Source organism: Balaenoptera physalus, assembly GCF_965194825.1.
Source record: "Balaenoptera physalus genome assembly, chromosome: 2".
NCBI classification, from domain to species: Eukaryota; Metazoa; Chordata; class Mammalia; order Artiodactyla; family Balaenopteridae; genus Balaenoptera; species Balaenoptera physalus.
In genome coordinates, this window is record NC_138883.1 from 34,818,026 (window position 1) to 34,840,185 (window position 22,160).

The 22,160-nt window shown below is 36.0% G+C and overlaps 1 protein-coding gene across 9 annotated transcripts in view; it reads right to left on the minus strand.

Moving 5' to 3' along the window:
* The window catches only part of PALS1 (protein associated with LIN7 1, MAGUK p55 family member), a 105,486-nt gene that overhangs the window by 30,216 nt on the left and 53,110 nt on the right, over positions 1 to 22,160 (minus strand). For all 9 annotated transcript variants that reach the window (XR_014261028.1, XR_014261029.1, XM_082451640.1 and 6 more), the window contains 4 exons: positions 7,575 to 7,652; positions 6,857 to 7,003; positions 5,504 to 5,665; positions 3,588 to 3,665 (listed from right to left, as the gene is read on the minus strand). Coding sequence is in view for 7 of the 9 variants with exons in the window: in XM_082451640.1 (XP_082307766.1) it covers positions 3,588 to 3,665; positions 5,504 to 5,665; positions 6,857 to 7,003; positions 7,575 to 7,652 (465 nt within the window). In the remaining 2 variants the exon portion in view is untranslated. The remainder of the gene's footprint in view (positions 1 to 3,587; positions 3,666 to 5,503; positions 5,666 to 6,856; positions 7,004 to 7,574; positions 7,653 to 22,160) is intronic.

The following is a 22,160-nucleotide window of genomic DNA, read 5'->3' on the forward strand; positions in this document are numbered from 1 at the left end:
CACAGCTTAGTCTTGCCATTTGTAATGTTATAATTCAGCAAGTGATTATGATGGAGTTTCAGATAACACCTATTTTGTTATCTTAAACGCATGTTTCTTTCTAACATCACAAAACATACATCAGAAAGATAACCTTTTGTTGCTCTTACTAGATCCTGACCTGTACCATAATTATGCTTAATAAATTGGTTCTAATTAAACTCTAATATGAAAAAAGATATATGCACCCCAGTGTTCATAGCAGCACTATTTACAATAGCCAGGTCATGGAAGCAACCTAAATGTCCATCAACAGATGAATGGATAAAGAAGATGTGGTACATATACAATGGAATACTACTCAGCCATAAAAAAGAATGAAATAATGCCATTTGCAGCAACATGGATGGACCTAGAGATTATCATACTAAATGAAGTCAGAAAGAGAAAGACAAGTGCCATATGGTATCACTTATATGTGAAATCTAAAATATGATACAAATGAACTTATTTACAAAACAGAAACAGACCCACAGAGGTAGAAAACAAACTTACGGTTACCAAAACAGAAAGGGGGTGGGGGAGGGATAAATTAGGAGTTTGGGATTAGCAGATACAAACTACTATATATAAAATAGTTAAACAACAAGGTCTTACTGAATAGCACAGGGAAAGATAATCAATATCCTGTAATAAACCATAATGAAAAACAATATGAAAAAGAATAGATAGACATCTGAATCACTTTGCTGTACACCAGAAACTAACATAACATTGTAAATCAACTATACTTCAATTTTAAAAAATGGTTATTTCTTAAAATCACTAATCCCATATAAAATTATTCTGCATATGCCAAATAAAATTATGATATACTATCACTGTTTTCCTTGCGGAAATCTTCAATGCGAGCATTAATAATAGTAGCTCATTTCAAACCTGTTTAAGTTTGATAAAAACTTTACAAGAGATATTGCAATTGAGAGTTCTTCTCAATGAAAGGAGGAAATGAAGGGAAAAAAAAATATTGCACATCATTTCTATTTTGAAAACACCTCTACCCATCAAATGCTGTATTCTAAAAGGGATAAGCCTAGCATCTTTTCTTTTCCTTTCTCTCCCTTTCTTGTTAAAGTCATATAAGTAAGCAAGTATTCCAACCTTCTTCTGTTGTGTCTCCTCACACTGCATAGCTACTTTTGAAGTTCAGGGCTTGTTCATAGGAGAGATATGTGGAAAAGAATAGTGCACTGAGAATAAGGCTGTTGAAATCCAAAGACAAACTATTTCCTCATTTCTCTTCCTACAAAGAACTTTAAACAGAAGGAAGGTTGCAAATGCAACATTGACTTCAATATGTTCCAATAAAGGGAAAAGATGGAACAATAGCCAAAATATAAAGCATAACTGTGATGAAATATTAAGAAAAAAATTAAACTGTGTTCCCTTTCAAATTGTTATGCTTGTACAAAAATTAAGAATAGTAACAGATGCAATACATCAGGCTACCATGTTAATCCAGCACACTGAAGTCTACGACTTTTTAACAGCTTTATTGAGATATAATTCATATGCTATACAAGTCACCCATGTGTACAGTTGGGTGGTTTTTAGTAAATTTAGAGTCATGCAACCACAAACAATTTCAGAACATTTTTATCAAAGCCCTACTGATTGGGAATCACTCTTATTCCCTCCTAAATCCCCACCCTTTCACCTAAGTAACTACTAATTTACTTTCTGTCTCTATGGACTTACCCATTCTGGACATTTTATATAAATGAACCCAATACACGGCCTTTTGTGAATGGCTTCTTTCACTTAGCATAACTTTTTCAAGGTTCATCCATGTTGTAGCATATATCAGTACTTTATTCCTTTTAACTGCCAAATAATATCCCATTCTATGGATATACCATATTTTGTTTTCCATTCACCAGCTGGCAAACATCTGAGTTGTTTCTACCTTCTGGCTGCTATGAAAAATGCTGTTTTGAACATTCATGTACAAGTTTTTGAAAAGAGGTATGTCTTCAGTTCTCTTAGAATCTATACCTAGGAGTGGAATTGCTGGATCATATGGTAATGAAGTCTTTATGGTAATGAATTTTTTACTATAGCTAGAGTATTTAACATAAAGAGCAATATACATTCTAAATTAAGAGTTGTGCATACTTTGTAAAAAGCACTTTTTCCCACTACACTAAGCATATTTAAGTTAAATAAACCCACCTATTCTGACAGAAAAAGACAAAGTTGAACATTATAAGTCATAAAAATTCTGAAAAAGAAGTATTTTCTATTTTTTTTACTTTTCAGAGTTCACTAACTTTGAGATATTAATATGTCATATTTATTTAAATAAAATCTACTGAATTTACCTGTTTTTACCTGAGTGCAAGAAATATTTAGAGTGACATTTCTGATGCTCAAATGATAAACATGTTTTTGTTTGAGGTTTTCAATTCCTTGGTATTAATGAGCTGAAAACTTATATCCACACAAAAACCTCCACAGGGGTGTTTGTTCATAACTACCAAAACCTGGAGGCAACCAAAATGTCCTTCAGTAGGTGTGTGGGTAAACTGTTGTATATCCAGACAATGGAATATTATTCAGTGCTAAGAAGAAAAGAGCTATCAAGCTATGAAAAGACATGGAGGACTTACATGCTTACCCCTAGTGAAAAAAAGCCAATTTGAAAAGACTACATACTGTAAGATTCCAACTATATGACATTCTGGAAAAGGTAAACCATCACAGTCAAGACAGTGTGGTTGCCATGGGTTGGGGGGAGGAAGTGATGAATCAGCAGAGCATAGAGGATTTTTAGGGCAGTGAAACTATTCTGTACGTTACGATGGTAGATATATGTAATTATACATTTGTCAAAACTCATAGGATGTACAACACCGAAATTGAATCCTAAAGTAAACTATGAACTTTGGGTAATAATGAAACCATCAATTCACCAATGTAACAGATACACCACTCTGGTGTAGAATGTTGATAGCAGGGGAGATTGTGCATGTGTGAGAGTGGGAATTACGTGGGAACTCTGTACTTTCTGCTCAATTTTGCTGTGAACCTAAAACTACTCTTTTTTTTTTTTTTAATTTTTTTTTTTCCAGCTGCATTGGGTCTTTGTTGCTGCACGCAGCCTTTCTCTAGTTGTGGCAAGTGGGGGCTACTCTTCGTTGTAGTGCACAGGCTTCTCATTGCAGTGGCTTCTCTTCTTGCGAAGCACGGGCTCTAGGTGTGTGGGCTTCAGTAGTTGCAGCACACGGGGTCAGCAGTTGCAGCAGGCGGGCCCTAGAGCGTGTGGGCTTTAGTAGTTGTGGTGCACAGGCTCAGTAGTTGTGGCTCGCGGGCTCTAGAGTTCAGCCTCAGTAGTTGTGGCACACGGGCTTAATTGCTCCGTGGCATGTGGGATCTTCCCAGACCAGGGATTGAACCCGTGTCTCCTGCATTGGCAGGCAGATTCTTAACCACTGTGCCACCAGGGAAGTCCCCTAAAAATACTCTTAAAAAATCAAGTTTGTTAATTAAGAAAAAAGTAAACAGTAGCCATCAGAAAATAAATAATGAACATTAAAAAAATCACTTACTACTGTTTCCTTAGCAGGAGGAGGCTTGATCTGTTGACTGGGAATCAGAACAAATGTCAAAGTACCATGCATATCAGACTGTAACAGAAAAAGTACATTATTTTAAAAAGCTGTATTTATGAAAATGATTCCATGATCTTATGATCAATAGTCCCTAAACTGGACTATTCTGGAACCCCAAGGAGACTTAAAAAAAAAAATTGGAAAAGATGAATCCCATTTTATCAGGAAGCACAAATTATGCCTTTCACGGACTCCATTATAGAGCTACCCAGGAATATGACATTCTGCAATTTTGGTCCTCTCGTCCACTGGGAAAAGCCACTTAGCCCATAAGTCTTGGGTTTTTGTCTTCCATTAAGTTTAAGTTTAGGAAGATTCCACAGTAAAGGACTGGAAGATACTACAGCACTTCTGGGTTATCTACTCTGACATACATCGATTTTAATACAGTAGAATTTAAAATAGTAATTTTACTAGGATTAGAAAAGCGATGTAAGTACACAAATATTCTTACTTCCCAGATGCTTTGTCTCTGTCATTCAATTTTATAACTGTATAGAGTCTTACTGCTAGGTTCTCTATTATTTTCCAGTACAGTTGGCCCTCCGTATTCATGGGTTCCATATCTGTGAATTCAACCAACCGTGGATGGAAAAAAATTCCAGAAAGTTCCAAAATGGAAAACTTGATTTTGCCACCTGCAAACAGCTATTTACTTAGCATTTACATTGTATTAGGTATTATAAATAATCTAGAGATTATTTAAAGTATACTGGGGGATGTACGTAGTTTATATGCAAAAACTATGCCACTTTATGTAAGGGACTTGAGCATCCATGGGTTTTGGTATCCATGGGGGCCCTGGAACCAATCCCCCATGGATACCAAGGGACAACTGTACACCACTGCCCGCCTTGCTCAGCTACCTCCAGCCTAGACAGTAATCACACTTCTGGTCCTGAGATAGCAGGGAGCAGTACTCAATCTAGAGACAGCAGCCAGTAAAACAAGGGCTAAGAACAATGACCACTGGCACTTTGTGCTATCAAAGCAATGAATGGGACTGGGTGACAATAAGGATGTGAGGATGTTTTCTAGATTCTTCAGTAGACGTCAGCAGATAGGAGAGATTCTAATGTAACAACTCATATTAAGTAAATAAGAATATAAATCTGATTGATGGGGTATATAAGAAGTGATCATAAATTACCCTCAAAAGTTGGCTCTAAATGGCCTCCTGATTATACCACCACTGTCTAACAGAACTTTCTATGATGATAGAATTCTGATCAGTGGACTGGAATTGCAGAATGTCATATTCCTATATCTACACCTTCAGATGATAGCCATTAGTAACATACTGCTTCTTGAGCATCTGAAATGCAGCTAGTAAGAATGAGGAACTGAATTTTAAGTTTTACTTAATTTAAATAGAAATAACTAGCACATGTAGCTAATGGTTATTATATTGAACAATGTAGATCTATACCACTGTTATTATCTAATATTGTTAAGGAAACAACAATCAATTGTAGGTAATGAAAAACCAAAATGAACATAAAAATCATGAGGGTGTGAACTTTGTTTTGTTACTGTTTCCCTAGCAACTAGCACACAGTAGGCATTTAATACATATATTTTGAATGAGTTATTATTAGTGATTTCAGAGGCAAATAAAATATACCTGGTAGTAATAAAGAAAAAAAATCAGTAGCACCTCCACCCCCACAAGAATAAAATTCTACTAATAAATATTGTGGAAACAATTATATCATCGGAAAATTATGCTAGAAATTGTATAGAGATCTTAACAGTTATTTTTAAAATGCTCTTTAAATATTTTATTCTGAAGTCCAATAACAAAGGACGCTTTTGAGAGTCTATCAATTATTCTTCTACCCGGGGCAACTTACCAACAAGTCAAAAACCTCATTGACATCTTTCCCCCGAATTTCAATGCCATTGATCTCCAGAACTTCATCCCCTTCATGTAAGAGACCACTTTTTTCTGCAGCACCTCCTTTTACTATCCGACTAATGATGACAGAATCCATTTCATTACGAACTGTAGCACCCTTAAAAAAATTCAATAGCCAATATTTAAATAAAAATGCAATTTTTTTGTTCAACATTTCCTCATTTTTTAATTTTTATTTTTCTATTCAACAATTCTAGCTTTCAGTTATCTTGAGAAAAAATTTATTTACACAGCTAGAGTAATCATGGCAATTAGGTTTGAAAGCTGATCATTTCCCCCACATTTTTTGCTTCAGAAGCATTCCATTCGTTAAAATTCTAAAATCAGACTTTTGAAGCATACAACAGCATAAAAATGCACTTGCTCAAAAACAATGTGAAAGCCTATAATCAAATTTGTTCTCTGTATGCTGGATGCTATTCAAATGGTTATATTATATTTAGGTATAATTAGTGAACATGACTTGTAACTAAAAGTCTTTTTAAATTCAAAATATCATTAAGAGATAGATACTAATCTGGTTAATTATCAAAATGTTAAATATTACAGCTGCATCCAATTCACATTAAAATGTATTAAACATTAATACTTATTACACAAATTGGAAGTACAACTGAAATATATACACTCAAAAACTGGAAATATGAAATACAGAATAAAGCTTGAAAGTAGACAGTTTGTAACACTTTTCTCCTGAACTTTTATTTTAAAATTTTGTCATAACGTTCCCAAGTTCTTTTTTTCTGGTGGGGAAACACCTAGTTACATAAAATGCCCTTTAATAAAATACAGTCCCTATTTCATGTACCACTGTGCAAGACAATTTGAGAACTCAAGATTCAAAAACATTTCTCTGAAAATAAAGAAAATTAAGTCAATGATAGCAGACTAACAGAAAAACGTTCTACATATAAAAACTACAAAATAGTAACATTAAACAATGCATACTTCTAAGTATATGTGAAGTATGTAAGTAATTACATTGAATGAAAAGATCAGACTTCCAATGTTTTTTTAAAAAGCTGGCAGATTAATGAAGCAGATTACTTGTCCCTTCTTTGTTCAACAATTACTTCACAAGCTATTATTTTCATCAAATTATGGGTGAGAAAAGATGAACAAATTTTTTCTCAGATGAATAAGGAGTATGAGGAAGAACATAAAAGAATTCCAAACAATTAGCCTCCAAAGAGAAAAACTACCAGAAATGTAAAGGGTCTTCAACTATCTGCCATACAGAAGACCCCTGTGTAGAAAGGATCATATATCAGACATGTGGGACACTTACCAATGGAATATCTCGAGCCTTTTCTATACGAACTATTTTTACAGTTTCTCCTCCATATTGGCCAATGCTTTCATAAACTCTCTCATCTGTAATGGGCTCCAGCTGCATTTCCTGCTCAGCAACCTTATCATGGGCCAGTAAAAGTGCCTGTTTCAAAGAAACCCATAGCATTTAAAGTAACAGCATGATTTATTTCTGTAGAGAGATTTTAACCTAATCATGTACATAGATAGTATCCTGATCATAAAACCTTTAAAAGAAGTGCTGTAATTAATTATATATTCAGATCTCTTTCCAAACTTTCCAAATGAAGTACAGATGCAACCCTGTATCTTTTACAGCTAATAATAACTAAAGATTTGTTAGGTATAATAGGGAATACTCTGGGATGAGTTATGAAAGTCTAAAATGCTTATTAAACTTCATAAAAAACAAAATTACCTCAAGGGTCCAACATCATAGATAATTAAAATTTATGGAAAAATATGACCAAAAAAGGGAGGAATTTGTAAAGAATAAGAAGTTGTTTCAAAGATAACGTGGTTAACTTTAACTACAAAAATATATAATCCAACAATAATTATTCTGTAGTGGGAGTTGTAAGCAATCAAAACAGGCTACATTAATATTTGAGGTCTCTTTTACCCCAAGAGACTCTGATTCAAAGTGATTTTGGATGCTGGAAAACCACATATATGATGCTCTCTCCATTTTCTACCTGAATATGTGGAGCATTCAGCAAAGCAGTTAATTCTTGTCCTTCCTTCTGGTGGATTGCCTTCAAAACAGTTTGTACCTAAGAAACAAAGAATATTCTTCCTAGGTTATAGAAAATATCACCAGCATTTATAAAGATTCTTTTTTTTAAAAAAAGGTATGATTTAAAATTGTAAAAACTGGAAAATGGGTTCAAGATGGCGGAGTAGAAGGATGTGCACCCGCTCCCTCTTCCGAGAGCACCAGAATCACAACTAACTGCTGAACAATCATTGACAGGAAGACACTGGAACTCACCAAAAAAGATACCCCACATCCAAAGACAAAGGAGAAGCCACAATGAGACGGCAGGAGGGGTGCAATCACAATAAAATCAAATCCTAAAACTGCTAGGTGGGTGACTCACAAACTGGAGAACACTTATACCACACAAGTCCATACACAAGAGTAAAGGTCCTGAACCCCACATCAGGCTTCCCAACCTGGGGGTACGGCAAAGGGAGGAGGAATTCCTACAGAATCAGACGTTGAAGGCTAGTGGGATTTGATTGCAGGACTTCAACAGGACTGGCGGAAAGAGAGACTCCACTCTTGGAGGGCACACACAAAGTACTGTGCCCATTGGGACCCAGGGGAAGGAGCAGTGACCCCATAAGAGACTGAACCAGACCTACCTGATGGTGTTGGAGGGTCTCCTGCAGAGGCGGGGGGTGGCTGTGGCTCACTGTGAGGACAAGGACACTGGCAGCAGAAGTTCTGGGAAGTACTCCTTGGCGTGAGCCCTCCCAGAGTCCGCCATTAGCCTGACCAAAGAGCCAGGTAGGCTCCAGTGCTGGGTCGCCTCAGGCCAAACAACCAACAGGGAGGGAACCCAGCCCCACCCATCAGCAGACAAGCAGATTAAAATTTTACTGAGCTCTGCACACCAGAGCAACACCCAGCTCTACCCACCACCAGTCCCTCCCATCAGGAAACTTGCACAAGCCTCTTAGATAGCCTCATCCACCAGAGGGCAGACAGCAGAAGCAAGAAGAACTACAATCCTGCAGCCTGTGGAACAAAAACCACATTCACAGAAAGACAAGATGAAAAGGCAGAGGGCTATTTACCAGATGAAGGAACAAGATAAAACCCCAGAAAAACGACTAAATGAAGTGGAGCTAGGCAAACTTCTGGAAAAAGAATTCAGAATAATGATAGTGAATATGATCCAGGACCTCAGAAGAAGAATGGAGGCAAAGATCTAAAAGATGCAAGAAATGTTTAACAAAGACCTAGAAGAACTAAAGAACAAACAGAGATGAACAATACAATAAGTGAAATGAAAAATATGCTAGAAGGAATCAATAGCAGAATAACTGAGGCAGAAGAACGGACAAATGACCTGGAAGACAGAATGGTGGAATTCACTGCTGCGGAACAGACTAAAGAAAAAAGAATGAAAAGAAATGAAGACAGCCTAAGAGACCTCTGGGACAACATTAAACACAATAACATTTGCATTATAGGGGTCCCAGAAGGAGAAGAGAGAGAGAAGGGACCCGAAAAAATATTTGAAGAGATTATAGTCGAAAACTTCCCTAACATGGGAAAGGAAATAGCCACTCTCCGGAAGCGCAGAGAGTCCCAGGCAGGCTAAACCCAAGGAGAAACATGCCGAGACACACAGTAATCAAATTGACAAAAATTAAAGACAAAGAAAAATTATTGAAAGCAACAAGGGAAAAACGACAAGTAACATACAAGGGAACTCCCATAAGGTTAACAGCTGATTTCTCACCAGAAACTCTGCAAGCCAGAACGGAGTAGGATGATATATTTAAAGTGATGAAAGGGAAGAACCTACAACGAAGATTACTCTACCCAGCAAGGATCTCATTCAGATTTGATGGAGAAATCAAAAGTTTTACAGACAAGCAAAAGCTAAGAGAATTCAGCACCACCAAACCAGCTCTACAACAAATGCTAAAGGAACTTCTCTAAGTGGGAAACACAAGAGAAGAAAAGGACCTACAAAAACAAACCCATAACAATTAAGACAATGGTAATAGGAACATACATATTCATAATTACCTTAAATGTGAACGGATTAAATGCTCCAACCAAAAGACACAGGCTTGCTGAATGGATACCAAAATAAGACCCATCTATATGCTGTCTACAAGAGACCCACTTCAGACCTAGGGACACATACGGACTGAAAGTGAGGGGATGGAAAAAGATATTCCATGCAAATGGAAATCAAAAGAAAGCTGGAGTAGCAATACTCATATCAGATAAAATAGACTTTAAAATAAAGAATGTTACAAGAGACAAGGAAGGACACTACATAATGATCAAGAGATCAATCCAAGAAGAAGATATAACAATTATAAATATATATGCATCCAACATAGGAGCACCTCAATACATAAGGCAACTACTAACAGCTATAAAAGAGGAAACAGACAGTAACACAATAATAGTGGGGGACGTTAACACCTCACTTACACCAATGGATAGATCATCCAAATAGAAAATTAATAAGGAAACACAAGCTTTAAATGACACAATAGACCAGATAGATTTCATTGACATTTATAGGACATTCCATCCAAAAACAGCAGATTACACTTTCTTCTCAACTGCACACAGAACATTCTCCAGGACAGATCACATCTTGGGTCACAAATCAAGCCTCAGTAAATTTAAGAAAACTGAAATCATATCAAGCATCTTTTCTGACCACAATGCTTTGAGATTAGAAATCAATTACAGGGAAAAAACCATAAAAAAAAACACAAGCATGTGGAGGCTAAACAATACGTTAGTAAATAACCAAGAGATCACTGAAGAAATCAAAGAGGAAATCAAAAAATACCTTGAGACAAATGACAACAAAAACATGATGAACCAAAACCTATGGGATGCAGCAAAAGCAGTTCTAAGAAGGAAGTTTATAGCAATACAATCCCACCTCAAGAAAAAGAAAAATCTAAAGTAAACAATCTAACCTTACATCTACAGGAACCAGAGAAAGAAGAACAAACAAAACCCAAAGTTAGTGGAAGGAAAGAAGTCATAAAGATCACAGCAGAAATAAATGAAATAGAAACAAAGAAAATAATAGCAAGATCAATAAAACTAAAAGCTGGTTCTCTGAGAAGATAAACAAAATCGATAAACCATTAGCCAGACTCATCAAGAAAAAGAGGGAGAGGATTCAAATCAATAAAATTAGAAATGAAAAAGGAGAAGTTACAACAGACACCACAGAAATACAAAGCATCCTAAGAGACTACTACAAGCAACTCTATGCCAATAAAATGGACAACCTGGAAGAAATGGACAAATTTTTAGAAAGGTATAACCTTCCAAGACTGAACCAGGAAGAAATAGAAAATACGAACAGACCAATCACAAGTAATGAAATTGAAACTGTGATTAAAAACCTTCCAACAAACAAAAGTCCAGGACCAGATGGCTTCACAGGTGAATTCTATTAAACATTTAGAGAAGAGCTAACACCCATCCTTCTCAAACTCTTCCAAAAAATGCAGAGGAAGGAACACTTCCAAACTCATTCTATGAGGCCACCATCACCCTGATACCAAAACCAAAGATACTACAAAAAAAGAAAATCACAGACCAATAACACTGATGAATACAGATGCAAAAATCCTCAGAAAAATACTAGCAAACAGAATGCAACAACACATTAAAAGGATCATACACCATGATCAAGTGGGATTTATCCCAGGGATGCAAGGATTCTTCAATATACACAAATCAATCAATGTGATACACCATATTAACAAATTGAAGAAGAAAAACTATATGGTCATCTCAACGGATGCAGAAAAAGCTTTTGACAAAATTCAACACCCATTTATGATACAAACTCTCCAGAAAGTGTCCATAGAGGGAACCTACTTCAACATAATAAAGGCCATATACAACAAACCTGCAGCAAACATCATTCTCAATGGTGAAAACTGAAAGCATTTCCTCTAAGATCAGGAACAAGACAAGGATGTCCACTCTCGCCACTATTATTCAACATAGTTTTTGAAGTCCCAGCCACGGCAATCAGAGAAGAAAAAGAAATAAAAGGAATACAAATTGGAAAAGAAGAAGTAAAACTGTCACTGTTTGCAGATGACATGATACTATACATAGAGAATCCTAAAGATGCCACCAGAAAACTTCTACAGCTAATCAATGAATTTGGTAAAGTTGCAGGATACAAAATTAATGCACAGATATCTCTTGCATTCCTATACACGAATGATGAAAAATCTGAAAGAGAAATTAAGGAAACACTCCCATTTACCACTGCAACAAAAAGAATAAAATACCTAGGAATAAACCTACCTAGGGAGACAAAAGACCTGTATGCAGAAAACTATAAGACACTGCTGAAAGAAATTAAAGATGATACCAACAGATGGAGAGATATGCCATGTTCTTGGATTGGAAGAATCAATACTGTGAAAATGACTATACTACCCAAAGCAATCTATAGATTCAATGCAATCCCTATCAAATTACCAATGGCATTTTTTACAGAACTAGAACAAAAAAATCCTAAAATTTGTATGGATACACAAAAGACCCCGAATAGCCAAAGCTGTTTGAGGGAAAAAAACGGAGCTGGAGGAATCAGACTCCCTGACCTCAGACTATACTACAAAGCTACAGTAATCAAGACAATATGGTACTGGCACAAAAACAGCAATACAGATCAATGGACCAGGATAGAAAGCCCAGAGATAAACTCACGCATCTATGGTCAACTAATCTATGACAAAGGAGGCAAGGATATACAGTGGAGAAAAGACAGTCTCTTCAATAAGTGGTGCTGGGAAAACTGGACAGCTACATGTAAAAGAATGGAGTTAGAACACTCCCTAACAGCATACACAAAAATAAACTCAAAATGGATTAGAAATCTTAACGTAAGAGTGGACCCTATAAAACTCTTAGAGGAAAACATAGGAAGAACACTGTGACGTAAATCACAGCAAGATCTTTTTTGATCCACTTCCTAGAGTGATGGAAATAAAAACAAAAATAAAGTAATGGGTCCTTATGAAACTTAAAAGCTTTTGCACAGCAACGGAAACCATAAACAAAACAAAAAGACAACCCTCAGAATAGGAGAAAATATTTGCAAACCAATCAACAGACAAAGGATTAATCTCCAAAATATATAAACAGCTCATGCAGCTCAATATTAAAAAAACAACCCAATCCAAAAATGGGCAGAAGAGCTAAATAGACATTTCTCCAAAGAAGACATACAGATGGCCAAGAGGCACATGAAAAGCTGCTCAACATCACTAATTATTAGAGAAATGCAAATCAAAACTACAACAAGGTATCAGCTCACACCAGTTAGAATGGGCATCATCAGAAAATCTACTAACAACAAATGCTGGAGAGGGTGTGGATAAAAGGGAACCCTCCTGCACTGTTGGTGGGAATGTAAATTGATAAAGCCACTAAGGAGAACAGTATGGAGGTTCCTTAAAAAACTAAAAATAGAACTACCATATGACCCAGCAATCCCCTACTGGGCATATACCCAGAGAAAACCATAATTCAAAAAGACACATGCACCCCAATGTTCACTGCAGCAGTATTTACAATAGCCAGGTCATGGAAGCAACCTAAATGCCCATCGACAGATGAATGGATAAAGAAGATGTGGTACATATATACAATGGATTACTCAGCCATAAAAAGGAACAAAATATGGTCATTTTTAGAGACGTGGATGGATCTAGAGACTGTCATACAGAGTGAAGTCAGAAAGAGAAAAACAAATATCGTATATAAACGCATATACGTGGAACCTAGAAAAATGGTACAGATGAACCAGTTTGCAGGGCAGAAATTGAGACACAAATGTAGAGAACAAACATACGGACACCAAGGGGGGAAAGTGGTGGTGGGGGGGGGGTGTGATGAATTGGGAGATTGGGATTGACATATATACACTAATATGTATAAAATGGATAACTAGTAAGAACCTGCTGTTTAAAAAAATAAATTAAATAAAAATTCAAAAAAAATTGTAAAAACTACTTGTAAGAAAGAAAAGCACTAAAGAGAATTATAACTTTAAAAAAGTATTTTTTTCTCACAGAGTTTTCAATCTTGTTACCTGATGGACAATAGCATTTTTATTTATGCCTATGAATGAGGTACTTCCTTCTTGAAAATTTCTGCAAACATACTATATAAAAGAGACTAATAATGATTATATAAGGGAAGAACTGTTCTAACAGTTATGTTGCTATTTTCTAGTGTTTTAATCATATGTTTATGTAACTACATTTTAAATCAGAGATGACATTTTAAAGAGTTACAGACTAACAGATAAATTTATATGAGAGTAATGAAACAACCACCATACTACAGTGAATCACATTAAAGAATTTCCCCAAGCCAAGCAATTCTTGCACTCCTAGGATAAACTCCACATGAGTATGAAGAATTTTTTTTAGTCTTTGTTTCCTCACCTGTAAATTGGCACCTACAATGTAAGGTTCTTAAAAGATTGAGATAATCCACATAAACTGCTTAGCACACTACCTAACACATAGTAAATTATTACCTTAATATATTTCTAGATGTGAGTTACTCACATTTTAAGATTTCTATATTAATGTTCATAAATTGGATTAGAGACTTGGTGAGCATAGTCATATACACTGGTTTACAAAACTACTGTTTTGAGTATCTATACTAATTCTAGCACAATGAGTTGGGAAATAGTCAACATTTATACATGAAAACAGTTTATTTAACGTAAGACTTATATGTTCCTTAATGTTTTGATAGAGCTTGTAAAATTATCTGGGCCTGGTAGTTTATTTTAGGGGTGGATTTCCAACTTTCAATTTTATCTATAGTTACTAGTTTTTTTGGTTATCTTTTCTTTAGTCACTTTTGGCAATTTACATTTTCTTACAAAAACCACCCACTTGACAGCACTTTCACATTTAGTGACATAAAGCTGCAATTATAATTTTTTACTCTCCTGTGTTTGCATCTATGCTTTTTTCTTTCCTAATGTTATTAGTATTTTTTCTTCATCTAACTTGTCAAAGGTTTCTCTATTTTCTTGTACTTGTCAAAAAACCAGCTTTTGATGTTAAATCTATTGTTCTTTCCATTTAAATAATTTAATTCCTTTTTTCTGCTTTAGTTTATTTCCCTTTTCAATTTCTAATCACTTGAGGTGTATGTTCCGTCGAATTATTTTCCATCTTTTTTTCTACCATAAATATTTAAAGGTACAAATTTGCTCTGTGGACTAGTTTTCCTCAAAGATTATACTATATATGCTTTCATTATTAATACCTCTGATTTTCTTCCTTTCTCTACTTCCTAACTCGAGTACCAAAAAGCACTTTGCAGCAATGCAGATTAACAAAGCCAAAATTATCATCATCAATGAAAACATATAGAAGTAAATTAATAAATAGTATAATTTTTTAATAAAACTAACTCATGATTGGGACTGCCCTGGTGGCGCAGCAGTTAAGAATCTGCCTGCCGGTGTGGGGGACACGGGTTTGATCCCTGGTCTGGGAAGATCCCACATGCCGTGAAGCAACTAAGCCTGTGCACCACAACTACTGAGCTTGCACTCTAGAGTCTGCGAGCCACAACTGCTGAGCCCAGTGCTAAAACTACTGAAACTCGCGCGCCTAAAGCCCGTGCTCCACAACAAGAGAAGCCACCTCAGTGAGAAGTCCGCGCACCACAACAAAGAGTAGCCCCCTCTTGCCACATCTAGAGAAAGCCTGTGCACAGCAGCAAAGACCCAACGCAGTCAAAAATAAATAAATTAATTAATTTTTAAAAAAGTAACTCATGATTAGAACAGGAATCTAGTAATTCTCTAATACCTCTTATGGTTATTTTAAGTAATTTTTAAAGTAATTCCCCTATCAAACCTAAGAGATGATAATTTTGGGATTAACTAATTTGACCACAAGTAGATCATAGCAATGATAGCATCAAAATTAGCCTGTCCTCTGGTTTTGGTACCTAGAAAAACATGTTTCTAAATGTAGAGTTCTATATGTATAAACAGGGGGGCATAGCAATTATTATCTTTTGCAAGAATTTGATTAAAGTCTTACTAATGGTCAAGTGCAGTAATCCAAAACTGAATAATTAAATGCTGATTTTTAAAATAGGGTGTTTTTCTTTTTTAAATATATCAAATCCCAGTTAATTTAAAATGAAATTTATAGTCCCTAAGAAAGTGATCCTGAGGGAGAAAGAAAATTTTGGATTAGAAATGCACCAAGGGTGAACAAAATGTACAAAGTCAACTCAATAATTTTGTATATGGACACTTTTTTCCTATCTTTACCTTTTTATTTATTTACTTATTTTGGCTGCACTGCACGGCTTGTAGGGTCTTAGTTCCCCGACCAGGGATTGAACCTGGGGCCATGGCAGTGAAAGTGCCAAGTCCTAACCACTGGACTGCAGGGGAATTCCCTCCTATTTTTACTTTTAAATCAGTTCCTAGCACCTCTGAGATAGTCCTTCTAAAGAAATTTCAACTCCTATTAAGTGTTTATTTCCTTCCCCTATTAATCCAGTTGTTGCCTACTTTAGTGTCAACATACAACATGAGGTACTTCTACAAAGGCCTAAGGAATTAAAAGGCTATTCTTACATCATACTGGATCCTTTCCATTAGGCTATAAAAATGCTCTAATCTCTTATCTTTTTAAAAAAAAAGTTCTTGATCTTGTACTCTTCTCTAGCTAAAATACCTTCTCTATTTTCCTTCAGAGCATTTTAAACTAATATTTTTAAATTACAGAAATGGTATATGTTAAATGTGAAAAATCAGAAAATAGATAATCCAAAAGAAGGAAATAAAACTCACCATAATCCCCAAACCTAGGGAGAATCATTTGGTATATATCCTCCTATATTCTTATACTTGTTTTTACCAAAATATTCACCAAGAGATATATATCTGACAGGAGGACTTGTAACTAGAATACATTAAGAACTCTTACAACTCAATAAAATTTACAATATGATTTTTTAAATGGGAAAAAGATCAAAATATTTTCCAAAAGAAGTTAGGGAAACAGCTTATGAAAAAATGCTCAACATATGGAAATGCAAACTAAAACAAGATACTGTTACACATCTGCTAGAATAATAAAATGGAAACAACCTAAATATCCACCAATAGGAGAGTGGTTAAACAAACTGTAGGATATGCATACAATGGAATACTACTCAACAAGAAGTTCAAGCTACTGATACATGCAACACACTGATGAATTTGAAAAACATTATACTAAACAAAACAAGTCAGATATAAAAGACTACATATTATTTTATTCCACTTATATGAAATTTCCAGAAAAGGCAAATCTGTAAAAACAAAAAACAGATCACTGGCTGCCTAGGGCCTGGGGAGTGGGAAGTGGTTACTGTCTGCAAAGGAAATTAAGGGAGCTTTATGGATTCACGGATGTTTCTATAACTAGACTGTGGTGGTAGATTACACAGGTGTATACATGTGCCAAAAATATTGAACTATATAATGAAGCATACCAATTTTAAATGTAAATTATATCTCAGTAAAGTTGGTTATCAGAAACAGTACATCCATAACCTCAAAACTATGAGAAAATCTTTGTGTATATCCGTTACTTCTTACTTTTACCAGAATGAGATCATGCTAGTCATACTGTTTTATAACAATATAACTATTTCAATTTGATACTAATTATTTTTTTAAATTAATTAATTTATTTGTTTATTTTTTGCTGCATTGGGTTTTCACTGCTGCGCGCAGGCTTTCTCTAGTTGCAGTGAGCGGGGGCTACTCTTCATTGCGGTGAGCAGGCTTCTCATTGCGGTGGCTTCTCTTGTTGCAGAGCACAGGCTCCAGGCGCATGGTCTCCAGCAGTTGTGGCACACGGGCTCCAGAGTGCAGGCTCAGTAGTTGTGTCACACGGGCTCAGTTGCTCTGCGGCATGTGGATCCCCGACCAGGGCTCGAACACATGTCCCCTGCATTGGCAGGCAGGTTCCCAACCACTGCGCCACCAGGGAAATCCCCCTGATACTAATTATTAAAATACTTTATTTTTCTATGTCCTTAAATATCCTTTTAAACTTTAAAATACAAATATAACCATTCTAGCTCTTGCTGGCTCTGTCACTTAAAGGATCGAGTCCAAGCTCCTTGTAAGATTATCCTTAGCACATCTGATTCCTGCCTCTTTTCCAGCTCTATCTCCTGGCATTCCTCATGCCTTAACTTTTTCTGGTCCAGCCATAAACTGCTTGTTGTTCCCTACATACACTATGCTGTCTCCCCAGGATGACTGTGATTATGCTAGCTGTCCCATCTACCTAAACTGCCTTAGTCAACTTGCCTAGATAACATGTACTCATCTTATAAGTCTAAGTACATTTGATTTAAAATTGTTGATGTGACTGTATCCCCAATAGATTGAGCTCGTTGAAAATAGAACTGTATCTTATTCAGCTTTGTACCTGGCTATTGGCAGAATGCCTGGCAAACAGCACTCAATGTTTGATGAATTCAGTACAAAGAAGAGCAGGCAGGAAGTCACCCTTGATGCCTCCTTTACCTTTATTCTCCACATGGGGACAATCTGTTCTATTAATTTTCTTTTTTTAAATTTATTTCTTTTATTTTATTTATTTTTGGCTGTATTGGGTCTTCGTTGCTGCGTGTGGGCTTTCTCTAGCTCCGGTGAGCAGGGGCTACTCTTCGTTGTGGTGCGCGGGCTCTAGGCGCACAGGCTTCAGTAGTTGTGGCTCACGGGCTCTAGAGTGCAGGCTCAGTAGTTGTGGCGCACGGGCTTAGCTGCTCCACGGCATCTGCGATCTTCCCAGACCAGGGCTCAAACCCGTGTCTCCTGCATTGGCAGGCGGATTCTTAACCACTGCACCACCAGGGAAGCCCTAATTTTCTACTTAAATATTTCTTCACTTCATGTTCAATGGCTATTCAAAATCGTACATCTGGACAATTACACTAGCCTCCATACTCTAAGCCGGACTCCATTCTTGATCTCACACATCTCCCACAATGTTATCAGAATAATACTTTAAACTGGAAGCCTGTTTATATCAAACTCTTGTTTAAAATCCTTCGGTAGCTCTGCAATCACTTATAAATTTCTTGCTTTAAACTCTCCTTTAGTGGCTTTTGTGTATTAAATTTGAGAAACACATCAACATCTAAACAAGAAAATTACCTATATATCCACCACCCAGAGAGAGCCTTGTTAATAATTTATTATTTCTCTCAATATCTCTTTACCTGCATTTTCAAATAGGATTATCTGTGTGTATACACATTTTATCTATACTTTAATAGGCCTCATGTTGACTACCAAATGAATCAAGGTTTTAGTTTTTCAAAGTAACTAATTAAACCTATTCACATTTTCCCTGTTCCCCTACAACATTATATTTCATTACTTTTTCTTGTTTTACTGCACTAGCTAGTACCTCCAGAAAAATGCTGAATACTAGTGGTGAGAGTCTTTTATTACTCCAGGCTTAAAAAGCAGCATGTTGGGGACTTCCCTGGTGGCGCAGTGGTTAAGAATCTTCCTGCCAATGCAGGGGACACGTGTTCGAGCCCTGGTCTGGGAAGATCCCACATGCCGTGGCGCAACTAAGCCCGTGCACCACAACTACTGAGCCTGCGCTCTAGAGCCCGCGAACCGCAACTACTGAGCCCGCGTGCCACAACTACTGAAGCCTGCGCGCCTAGAGCCTGTGCTCCACAACAAGAGAAGCCACCGCAATGAGAAGCCCATGCACCGAAATGAAGAGCAGCCCCTGCTCACCGCCACTAGAGAAAGCCCGTGCACAGCAACAAAGACCCAACGCAGCCAAAAATTAAAAAAAAAAAAAAAAAGCAACATGTTGGGTGTTTCATCATTAGGTAAGATGCTCCCTATTAGTTTCTGATATTGTTCTTTATCAAGTTAACAAAATGTACCTGGTTTTCTAAGAATTCTCATTATCAAGGAAAAGGTATTAAATTTTTTTCAGATGTCTTTTCTGCATCAAGTTGATCATATGGTTTTCTCCTTTCATCTATTCATGTAATTTAATTATTTTAAAATGTTTACCAATGTGGATCCATCATAAGAAAATTTAAACTTATTAATATGGCTTATCTGGCCTTTAGGATCTGAACTCTATCTTGAAAATCATATCCTACTCCTTACTCATTGTTCAATAAATATGCCAGGCTTTCTCAGTCACTACTATCTTTGTACCCTTCGCCAGTGCAAAGGCTTTTCCTCTTTCTTGGGCTTTCAGGTATATTCCCAACTGTCCTTCAATACTTAGCATATTAAATTTTCTGTTTCTTCCTTCCTCCCAAATCTCCTCCTCTGCCATGTCTGCCTCTCCCCCACCCTTACTGAAGTAGGCACATCTCATTATGCTCTTGGTACCTTTTTCATACTGCCATCGTAGTACTTCTCATTAGATTGTGAGTGTTAACTCATTTTTCTTCCACAGTGAGAGTCTAACTCAATTCTCACTGGTTGATGGGCATCTGGGTTCTTTCCAGCTTCTAATGATTATCTGGCTGCTTTGAACGTTTATGCTTAAGCCTTTGTGTGGATATGTTTTCATTTCTCTCAGGTACATACCCAGACATAAAGATGTTGGGTCACAGATATAGGTACTTTAGCTTTAGCAGACATTTCCAAACACTTTCCAAAGTGGCAGTACCAATTTATACTCCACCAATCACATTATCAGAGTTTCAGTTCCTCCATAAGTTTATTAATATTTAACATAGCCAGTCTTTTAAAAAATTTTTTAGTCATTTTGGTGTCTATGCAGTAGTCTCTCATTTTGTTTTAATTTGCATTTCTCTATTAGCTAATGATGCTGAACTTTTCATACTTACTGGCTGTTGGGGTTTCCTCTTTTTGTGAAGTGTCTGTCCAAGTCCTTTGCCCATTAAAAAAAAACTTAGTCTCTTTCTTGTTAATTTGCGACAGTTCTTTTGGATGCAAGTTTTTGTTATATATATACTTATACACGTATATACCTCAATATCTCAAAATCAAATAATCAAATACCATTTTCTAGTCTGTTGGCTTGCATTTTTACTGGATAAGCAAAAGTTCATTTAACGAAACCCAGGTTCTCAACCTTTTCTTGATAAAAGTACTTTAATGATCAAAAAACTTGTTTTACATTTATTAATGAGTATCCTAGATTGTCAAAGATATAATCTAGATCTTAGTCTCCGAAGTTTTCAGAAGCTGTATTATCTATTATATGATATTTAATGTTTAACTGATATTTTAAGCCATAAAAAAAAGAACACTTCCTAATGTGTTAAGACATTCTTTCATCAAATTCCTTGAGTTTTTTTTACTTACTTGGATTAAATTTCCATTTAAAAATCATATACTAACTGAAACATCAGGTAATTTCTTCCTTTAAATACTGTATATGAAAAAAGCTGGAATTATGAATGCTAAAAAGCAAAAAATTAAGCAATGGGCATATGAGTAGCCTAGTTAGTCTCATCCCAGTCACAAAACCTCACCTGGCCTCAATATTCAGAAACATAAAACAGAAGGGTTGAATAAAGTGATTGTTAAGCTTTTCCAGCTGTAAAATAAAAGCAATGAGTCCATTTAACCCTCAGAATTTTGTTATCAGATTTAACACTCTTCTTTGATGAGTTCTAAGTACATCCTTTTCTCACGTGTTATGCACTGTCAAGTCAGGGCTGCCACACAGTTGTGCATGCACAACTCCAGGGGAAATCATTCACTTTGTAGCACAACCGTATGTTGTTGCCCCAACTAGGTTAGTCATTTTGCACTCATTTTAAGACCAGTCTCAGCCCAATGTCACTAATCACCTACTATCCCACCACCACCAAAGCAATACAATTCTCAAGTATTACTGAAGGCTGTGAAAGCAAACTTTGAGAAAATCTCCTTGATATGGAATCAATACTTTTACAATTGTGAACCATGTACATGTTAACTATGCTAAATCTAATATTCAAAATAGAGTTTTTAAAGTCCTTTTTAACCATTTCTTTCTCTCTCAAAGCATTACTCTTTAAGCCACTTCTAGTTCTTTGCCTCTCAATTCCTAAAACCCTTTAAAGCTACGTTGCCTCCTTTTTTTCCTTTCTTTCCACCCTTTCTGTTGTGTCACTTTCTTCCAATGGAGCAATTTAAATCTCTCTTGCTTACATCATTCTCTTTTCTACCTATTGTTCTTAACAAAACAAAGACCCAGTACCTAGCTGGACAAACCTTCCTCCTAAATGGGATGAGAAGGATTACAATGATCTATTATGTATTCCTCCCAACCCTACACAATAAAAGTTACACTATACTTGTGAATAAATAAGATCAAAGTACTGTCAGCTATTTCAATCTCTATAAGGAATTTTCAAGAAACCCATTTAAACTATAAGTAAAACTACAGGGATAATTTATTAATGAAAAATTCTGCATATTTAATTTCAATAATAAAAAATGAGCACAAAGACTAGGTCTCAACTAGGTCTT